Source organism: Rhagoletis pomonella, unplaced genomic scaffold, assembly GCF_013731165.1.
Source record: "Rhagoletis pomonella isolate Grant_MI unplaced genomic scaffold, Rhpom_1.0 Rhpom_scaffold_00002, whole genome shotgun sequence".
Taxonomy (NCBI): domain Eukaryota; kingdom Metazoa; phylum Arthropoda; class Insecta; order Diptera; family Tephritidae; genus Rhagoletis; species Rhagoletis pomonella.
In genome coordinates this window covers 29,442,963-29,453,247 of record NW_023458556.1, presented here as the reverse complement: position 1 = coordinate 29,453,247, position 10,285 = coordinate 29,442,963, and the positions used below count along the sequence as shown (strand labels likewise).

The window sequence follows — 10,285 nt, the reverse complement described above, 5'->3', positions numbered from 1 at the left end:
GTGTCTATAGGTACATACATAATTTGAATTTTATATATATAGATGTACGAACTAATTTATTGATCAGTACTTCAAGAGAAATTCGACCATTTTCAATGACAATTTGAGGAGACTACGGGTTTGTTACAATTCGCAAATATCATTGATTATGCTAGAATTTTTTTTCTATATTCCTAAATATACATAGATGTATATACATATAGATCTACAACATTGTGTATAATTCAACCTGATTACATCTGTTATAACTTGCAATACTCAATATTTTTTGTCGATGGCTATCATGAGCATTTTACAACACAGTAAATTTAGTAAAGCAATTAAAATGGGGACGATGCATTATTTAGTCGACGTTTCCCGTTGTCCTTCCAGTACTTTGGTTTCATTGTATTCATTGAGCACATCTGGTGGCCGGACTTGCCAAAAATTATGTCCACGCAAAAGAGGTATATTAAATTCCCACCCGCATTCATTCCTTACAACTAGTGAGGTAGGAAACGCCTTGTCTGCAATCATTACTTGGAAGAAATCGTTAATGGTGAAGAAGAAAGAACGAACCAACGTTAGGCGAGTGCCGCTACCTGCGCTTAGAAGTTAACTTTTCAGAAACGCCTCTTCAATTGTAAAAATTTGTTAGCAAAAATTTATTTAGAAATTACCAAATTCAGGTATAAAAATAGCAGAGAATTTGAAGAGTGCAACAGTAAGGATTTGAGCTTCGATAGAACCACATCTCATCTCAAGCTAAGTACTCCGTACATTTTTGTATCTTTCATACTATAAAGACAACCATGGGCGGCCTGCAATCTAAGAAACGCCTGAACAAATCTGATTCTTGCACACAAACTCCAATCTTTGGACGCTACAACGTAAAAGGTGAAGGGTACTTGGGACGCTGTTCAACATTTAGCACACCAGTTTCTGCATCACCGTCCGGCGCTGCTGCCGCCATTCGAGTCCTAAGTGGAAAGCCTGCACAGCCAAGGCTAATTAAGCGACCAAAATACGATCCAGTTTATGTGCTCTGGAAGAATGCTTTTGAAGATCGAAAAACTCGCACACCACGCAAAATATCTCCCATACGAGAAGAGAGTCAACTTTCGCAGAATATAACAGATGCTGTGGCTGGTCAACTCACACCGAAAGGATTTCCATCGTACACTAATTTGAAGAAAACCATAAATCGCAAGAATGAGACCAGCTATGAAGATAACCAAGAAAAATCGTTATTAAAGGTACGCCGACGTTTATCAATGCGCCAACGGCCGCCCTATGAGAAAGCTATACAGAAATCAGCAGAAGCCTTTGAAGCGGCAACACTGTCATTAGCGCCGGCAACAAATGATGAGACTATCGAAAATAGCTATGCATCCGTCTTCAGCAATTGTAACGATGTGAGTGCTAAAAATACTGAAACAACAGTCGAAGAGGCGTCGAGTAAACTTAAACCACATTTCCTTTCGAAAATCCCTGCCGAACGAGCGATCATCGTTGAGAAACTCATGACGGAAATTAAGCAGCGCAATGCAGAAAAGAGCGAAGAAAGCAAAATGAATGTTACTTTATCACCGAAGCGACCATTGCAATTAACCACTGAACGTTCACCGACTCCAGGGCGTCATTCACCGGATTTTTTAAAGAAATTGACAAGCCCGCAAGCTGAAATAATTGAGAAGATCTATATGGGCACGCAAGATTGGAAAACCCCATATACCATACGGAAAGGCTATTATTACTTATGAAGAAACTTTCACTGAACAATCTAAACGCTTTGTTCCTTTTGCTATAAAAATTATACTAGTATTGTACTCTAAAATGTATAGTTAGTAATAAAATTACAATATTATGGAATTGGCACAGTTTTTAATTTCTTAGTTTTTTATTATTTCAATACGTATTTTATCCCAATTAAAGTGAGGGAGCGCCAACTAGCTTGCGCCAGTTTCCTCTCACTTAGGATATACATGCATATACTTTTCATAGAAATCGATTCCATTTTATAAAGATATTTATTTATAAGAATGGATGAGGTCATATTTGATAATTTTTCGAAATGAACTGCTTTAATATACCGCACTCACGATAAAAGCCATATGAACAAAAAATATAAGATTTATTGGTACATTCGGTTAGAACTAAGGTGTATTAAACAAGATATCTTTTAAAGTGTTAAAAAGTATAAACAAGCGATTCAAAATTCATTTTTTTTTCAATTTGACTTTATAGGATAGTTCTAATGAGAGCAATGTCAAATTCAATCACACTTTGTTAAATACATTCTGGTTAGAATCCAGTTCAACCAAATGTTCTTTTTAATATCTTTTAAGTTTGAATTTAATAAAACGATTAATTTTTTTAATATCACTTACGGGAGCTAAAGGAGAAGCAGCTATGGGCTGTGCGGTGACCATATTTAGAGCTTCACCTTCTTAGGGAATTGCAGATGGAAGGAGTTCCGAAGTAAAGATGTAAATTTTCGACACTTTCAAGTATCGATCGATACTCGATACTTTGGAAACAAGTATCAAATAAAGGTATTCGATACTTTTACATTATTCCGCTAAAAATTCCTAATACCAAAACTAATACTCATAGTGACTCTTTTTTAGTAAAAATGCTTTCAATCGAAAACATTGCATAGAACCTACTGAACTGGTGTTGAAGCTTATTGTTTGCCTTTAATACTTACCCTACATAATTTTTAACTATTTCAGCTATTTGGGGATATATTTTTCCTATTCTCTCCAATAAATCTTCTTGAATATATTTATTACCCTTACTACTACTATGGTAGACATTAAAAAACTTTTGTGAGCTTACTTAGATTTTTAATCAAAATCACTCCAAAGGGAATGCCGTTTGTTTGATCCACGTTGAGTTCCGGTAAATTATCATTTTGAAACCTGGTTATACACTGCTCCTCAACTATTCTCTAGTGGTGGGTAACTCAACTCAGAGCTGAGTTATGGAGTTGATTCCCATAAGTGAATCGGTAACTCAGACTCCCTGTCCAAAAAAAAATTTAACTCAGTTGATGTCCTAGGGCTCCATGATTCAATTGAACCATAGTGGCTCACATGGGCGTAGCCAGGTAGGGCCAGGGGGTGTTCGAGCCCCCCCTAACTTTCAAATTTTCGTTATATATGTATAAAATAGTACCCTGAAATGCCAGCTTAATAAGGTCGAGCCCAACCCCCCCTCCCCCCCTAAATTTCCTTCTGGCTTCCCCGATGGTGGCTCATATTTGTCAATATAACTCTCTCACTTCGCCACAGCGTTTAGCATGAAAAAGAGTCAGCAGTAGTAGCAAAAGAAATGGTCAATATAACTTTCCCTGCTCCGCCACAGTGTTTAGCATGGCAAAGTCTTGCATTTTGTGGCAAGCATACAACAACAACAACCACATGTATTTTGTATTGCGGGTGTTATGTCAAATCTCAATTCTGGCATTATGTTTCAAAATATGAGTCAAGACAAGGCGAATTTAAAAAAAAAAAAAAAAAAATCGCATTATTAATAAAAGTCTTTTCATAATAATTATCAGCGAGTTAAATATTTTTAAGTTTTCAAAGACTTTTATTTTGAGACTTATATTATAAAAGTCTTGTCATAATAATTATGTGTGCGAAAATATTTTTTAAGTCTTAAAGAACGGGGTTTGTTCAGGACCATTTCGTGATTATTCCGGGGCTAGTTGGGGGCCAGTAATGAGAGTCTTTGAAGACTTCAAAATATTTATCTCTCTGATAATTATTATGAAAGGACTTTTATAATATAAGTCCTTGAATAATAATTATAGATGACTCGAAAAAATTTTATTTTAATGTAATAATTATTATTGATTGACTTTTATTCTTTTCTCATATAATAGTTACTTATGTCTCTGATTTAGCCCATTAATAAATGTATGATATTAGAACCTTAATTTTTATGGACTTATAGTTCTTGAATGCTTAGACGAAAAGCCGCTCTGTGTGCCACTTTCCAATACACAGCCAACCTATGATGATAGTTGATGAGCCGTTGCTATTGATGGCATTTTACTGAACGCAAGATCGCGAATTTTATTTTGGGTCAGAAATGTGTAACACTGTGTATTCGGCAAAGAACCATCCATAATGGATGACAGAACAGGTAGAAAATAGACAGTCATTGTTAGGTACTTTACAAAATACAGCAAAAACTATGGATAAAAATGTTTAGGGCGGTACTCAGGCAATCTGCTAAACTATGGCAATGTCTTACCTGTGCGAGCTTGTGAAAAAATCGTTACGTTAACAAGCTGCAAAAAATAAATTTGGTACAAGTTTTTGGAAGGTCGCATTTAATTGCATATGGTATCCCGCCCAGCAAAAAAGGAGGAAGGATTGTTAGAAACTTAGGGATATTGAAGTATATAAGCATAAACGGAGTTGAGGATTTCCATAGTCTCTACTAGTGATTTGTAAGAGCCACATCTCAACTGAAGCATTCAATTCACACAACACAACATTTTCACAACTCTCTGGCAGCGCTAAATTCGCAAAAATGGGCGCTATGCAATCGAAAAGTCCCAACAAAATCCGCGATTCAAGTACACAAACACCATTCCTTGGATGCCGATACACCAAGGCGGAAGAACCCTTAGCACGTTGTTCAACATTTACCGACATATGCAAGCCGGTGTCTGTTGCATCTCCCGCTGGCTGTGTTGCTGCTACCCGAACCGTAAATGGCACGCCTCTGAATAAACGCCCCAAATACGATCCAGTCTATGTGCTTTGGAAAAACTCCTTTGAGGATCAAAAAACACGCACACCACGCAAGGTTTCTCCCATAAGGGATCAAAGTAAAATTTCGCATAATATACCAGATGCAGTGGCTGGGCAGCTAACCCCCGATGGTTTTCCATCCTACAGTGAGTTGAAACCAAACCAAAAGAGCGAGAGCTGCGCGAAAGAGATCAGCAGTGAGGACAACAAAGAAAAATCAGCATCTTCGGAAAATTCCATAGTGAAGCAAGAAGCAACTACGCCTCCAATAAGCGACGAAGAAGAGATAGAAGATTATGGAGCTATGTTGGTTAGAAGCTGGATTGAAAGTTATACAACAGACGGAAGCGGCTACAAAGAAGGCCACCTAGTTGAAGCAGAAAATTCTGGCAGCGAAGAATCCGGCTACGAAGAAAAGGCTAGTAACCTGAAGAATAACTCCCACTCAAGTGATGAAAGCCGGGTGCATCATTCTGCATCATCAACGTTTGATGGCGATTCGCCTGTTTTCTTTAGGAAGCTAAGTTATGATATGCGAAGAAGCTATTATTATTTGTAAAATTAGAAATTAATTTCGTAGGCTAAAGTTTTAATTTTACTGAGTCAAACAAGCGTTAGGTCTGAGCAGACGAAATGTTTTTACATCAATTTTATTGTGGCGTTTTTTCATTGGACAAATTCAAATCATATGTCTTAGTACTTTCAATTGTTGAGGAAACCAGTATAAGTTTTAAATAAAATCACATTAAGGCAAAAATGCATAAAGTTACTCTGTTTCACAATTATGAAAATTATATCGAGATTTTTCTAAACACTTGAGGAATTTTTTCACTGTGGGTTCAAGCTTTGGTCAAAGCAACATCGGCAAAAAATATGGAGAAAAGGTTTTTTCTTAACAGCGGTCGCCCCTCGGCAGGCAATGGCAAACCTCCGAGTGTATTTCTGCTATGAAAAAACAACTTCTCATAAAAATACAACCGTCGTTCGTAGTCGGTATAAAAATTCACGTCTTTTACATATGTTTTGTCATAGAATTAGTGAGATTTTATTGACAATACACTGAGAGAAAACATTTTTGAATTAAAAATAACGTGGTAAATTTAAACAAATACGCATCAACCCAACTCGTATAAATTTTAGTATACAAACGTATTTAGTATATAAATATGCAATTCAAATACGGGTTATATGAAATAAAAAGTTTTGCACTTCACGGATGCTTTTTCACAATTAATATAAACAAAAAAAAAATAATTTCCATGCTGCCTGCAAAGGGATTTGAACCCTGATCCTCTGGAAATTAACAAATTGTTACAAGTATCTTTGCGCACTCAGCTACAGCCAGACATGTAAATGTGCTTTGAAATGTTGAGAATCAACACCACAGCACGCGTACGTGGTGTTAAAGTATAACTTTTAAATACGAACATTTTAACATGATAATCAAATAAAAAATATTAATTTTTACTATGCGTTCTTTCCCTCAGTGGATTCATAAGTTTTTTCTTAATATTACAACGCGTTTTTTCTCTCAGCGTAGAGTGGTTGAGGTGTTTAAATGTTCTGTATTGTTTATCTTTTAAGTAAGCGTCCCTGAGCTGCAGTCAAAGCAAGATCTTCATTACATTAAGATCGAAAAAATATACATATCCGCCTAGATATTAATATTTGCTATGATCCTCCCACCACTCTTTCACCGATCGACAATAATGAATTGCTGCAATATTTCGCTAAAAATTAACACTGTTTCAAAATCTCCTGCAAGATAAATTCGTTACCAAACTCCAGCACCTATCCCCGATCCGCCATGGATAAGCCGTACTCAGATTTTTGTCTATCCACCTAGAAATCCGAAACACTTTGTTGTAGCAATTAAATAGTGGAATAGAATATATAATTTTTTTCTGCGCAAAATATGTCCAATGTTCCACAAAAATATGTTTATTTAAACTTTCGTTCAGTATTAAATTATTCACTTTGCATGTATTAAATTCAAATGCAGTTTAATATGTCATCAGAGTGCATTTAGTGCAAAAAATGGGTAGAAAATAAAATACTTTACTCTGAATAGAAAATTCATAAAAAAATGTTATCCTATATTTTTTCTTGAAATAAATGCAGGGAATTTTTAAAAAGGAATAAGCATTGCATGCGCTATTTGATTATAAAAGTTTAATCCTATTTACGATGAAACGTAAATTATTCTGCTTACCATTTACTGTTTCATTAATTTTTTTTTTTGTTATAAATAATGATATAATTCGTATTGGGCGTTAAAAAGTACATACATGTATTTATGTATGTATGCAAAATTGTACTTTGTAAGCTTGGCTGAATTTAGAATCATCAATTTTATTGTACACATACGTACAAAGCATTGAGGTTGTTCACGCTTGTCTGGCTATCAGGTTCTCTGGTTAAAAATTATTATTGTGTAGTGTATTTTGTTGTTGCAGACTGAATAGAAAATATAACCACATAACTACATAAGCTGATAACCAGGCAAGCGTGAACAACCTCAGTGTATTTTAACACTAAAAAGACGGAAAGGGGTCTTTGACCCATTTTCACATTCGACTGCCAATATTTCTTTCCCAGTTATTTTTATAAACCAGTATTTCGTGAATTTTATTAAACGGTGCATACAATTCAGTTTCCTATTTTATTGATTTCAAACTGAAATACATATTTATATGTATGTAGTATAGTAAAACTACCTCAAATGCGGATAGGGGTCATTTATGGCGTGACAACATCGTCACACAAAGGAAGGGAACTGGAATTCTACGCCGACTCAGATTGGCGATTGTATTTTTATGAGAAGCTGTTTTTCATGGCAGAATACAATCGGAGGTTTGCCTCTGCCTGTCGAGGGGCAGGCCATTATTAGAAAAAACTTGTTATTGTTTTTTTTTTGTTTGATGTTGTCGGGAACTGTGCTCGAACCCAGGCCCTGCAGAATGGTAGTGCGTTGTTGTTGTTTCTTTCTCCCGAAGAGAAACATGGAAAAAAATTCAGAACAAGAGCGATGAATCCGCCTTAAAACTACATTTAGAGAGAAATTTGACAGTTGGATTTTGAATTTTGTGAGGTATAAAATCAGAAAAAACAAGTATTTTTGTCTTTATCAATTTAGGGCCTAAATGAGAGTAACGCTACTTCAAAAATAATATCATGTCGTCATGAAGAGCAAAGGCTTTTTCATTATTCAAAGCTAAGCAATATATTTCTAAAGACAGAACGCTACAAATTAGCTCTGATCCAATACTTTTCGTGTAAAAATGTCTAACAGCAAAATTACTCTCTGAAGTGAGAGTAAAAAGTGAGTAACAACAAAAAGTACGGAAAAAAATATATTTTTCCTGTAATAACGTCAACCAGCGATCGCTGACACTTTTCATGATTTTACCAGAAGAAAAAGTTCGGGTAAAATCTTGCAATTTCATTCTCTACACAACTCTCCAAAAAAGCGCTACATCAGAGCTATTGTCAGCATTGCTCAATAATCTATGTAATTACAATTATTTTAAAACCATGGCAAAATCGTCATTTGTTATTTTTTTATTTTTTCGACAATTTCTAATCGTTATTTTATGATTTTAATTGTTTTTTTTTGATAAAAATTATAATCATTATTCAATGACTTATATTTTTCCATTATTTTTAATCGTTATTTTAGGATTTTTACTTGTTCGATCAAAAACAATCGTTTCACTTGGATTTTTATTTTTCCGATCATTTTTAATCGTTATTCTATGATTTTTATTTTTTCGATCATATTATAACCATTATTTTCAGACTTAATTTTTTTAGATCATGAAAGATTTAAATCGTTTATAAAAACGCCGTACTTATTATAATTGTTAAAAATGATCGAAAAAATAAAAACTCGAAATAACGATTATTCTGATCGAAAAAAACTCAAATCCCAAAATAAAGATTAAAGATCATCGAAAAAAATAAAAATCATAACATCACGATTAAAGATGATAAAAATGATAACGATTAAAATTGGGATTGGATTTTTATAATCATCATTATCATAGCGGTTATGGTCCCTGATTACAAGTTGTCAAGAGCATCACAAGTGTGTGAAAAATTAAGAAAACAAATATTAATTAAATTTTTAATAATTTTGTGAGTACTCATTAAATATTTTTGATTTTTTTTAATACATATGTACATATGAAATTAGTACTAACATATAACTAAAATCTTGAATTCCTTAACTTAAAGCTTTTTTTATACAAATTCCTCTTAACAATTATTCAAATTTTACTAATTAAAACTTATGTAGCTACATCCGAACACAAAATACATTCACAAAAGTTAGGTAATTTAACCATTTGCTCCTTCATCACGCCATTCACCAGCACCACCACGTTCCTAAAGGCAAAGCGTTGTATACATTTTGCAGATATGCTGAGTGGCAAATTTTGGTCATTGCTGCAAGACTTCACCACATTTTCGCACTCCTCTACCAACACGCCTTGCTTATGCTGCTCATGCTGAACCACCAGCAACCATTTGGCTTCCTTTGATACCGCACCCTTTGGATAGATAATGCGAGACTTGCTATTGCAGCTGGGCTTTTCCGCCTCAACTTGCATACGACTCGCAACATTTTGTGGTTTTATTATATCATCCTGGAAATATGATTTGAATAACTCAAATTGTTCCGCGTCAATTTTGTCCAGTTGCGTAGCTTCTGCATAATTTTGAATCTCTGTACAATATGATTTGCCAATGCTGCGTTCGGCGCAAATAATTTCATCATCTTCGTTGTTGGATGGTCCTGTATTGAAGACCATCATGCCTGGACCGACTTTAAAGATGCTTCCCAGTTGGCTGATCACATTTTTGGCGGCAACGGCGTCGGCGGCGGTGGCATTGGCTTTAGGTTTTGGCCTGCCATTAGCTGGCTGGATTATCAACAGAAATGCGAGTAACGATAGTGTAAATGTGGTATTCATTTTTAGTGAATTTCTGCACATTTCAGATGTGACTTAATAACGGGATTCGTTTTGTGTTACTTTTAGTTATTTTGTTGCGTTTTTGAAATTAATTTTAGCTGTATATTTTTCTGAGCTTGAAATGTGTCTAATGTTTTTTGGATTTGTTTAACTCTCACTGCTGTGTTGATGAATGGCGACAACAGCTTGTTTTTAGCTCAATATATAGCTCATCTCGGCGAATTTCCGTTTTTGGAAAACCCCGTTAGCTGTTATTGATGGTTTTTCAACAACAGCATATGCCTTGCTTGCCTAAGCCGTTCGAAGTATTGTGAAAGGATTTTACCCGTGGGAATTTCTTTAAAGTTGATGTGGTTATGTCCGAAAGCAGGTAGGAACTCCCCGCCGCTGTTTCCTAATTTAGGCGCATTGTTATTTTATGCGATAGAGTGGGCAAATGTTTTTGCTGTGCATAAATGTAATGCGAAAAAATGCAAGCAATCGATTTTACCGCTGATGCCAAAATAAGATTTTATTCACAAAAGGGACTGCCGAAATGATTGAATTTGAACTGGAAAAAAT

At 35.0% G+C, this 10,285-nt stretch overlaps 1 protein-coding gene across 1 annotated transcript; it reads right to left on the bottom strand.

Moving 5' to 3' along the window:
- Positions 1 to 9,040: 9,040 nt before the first annotated feature.
- LOC118752886 (protein spaetzle-like) lies at positions 9,041 to 9,724 on the bottom strand. The gene has a single exon (XM_036487738.1). It carries the CDS (start codon positions 9,722 to 9,724, stop codon positions 9,041 to 9,043), a length of 684 nt encoding a protein of 227 aa, XP_036343631.1.
- Positions 9,725 to 10,285: the final 561 nt, after the last annotated feature.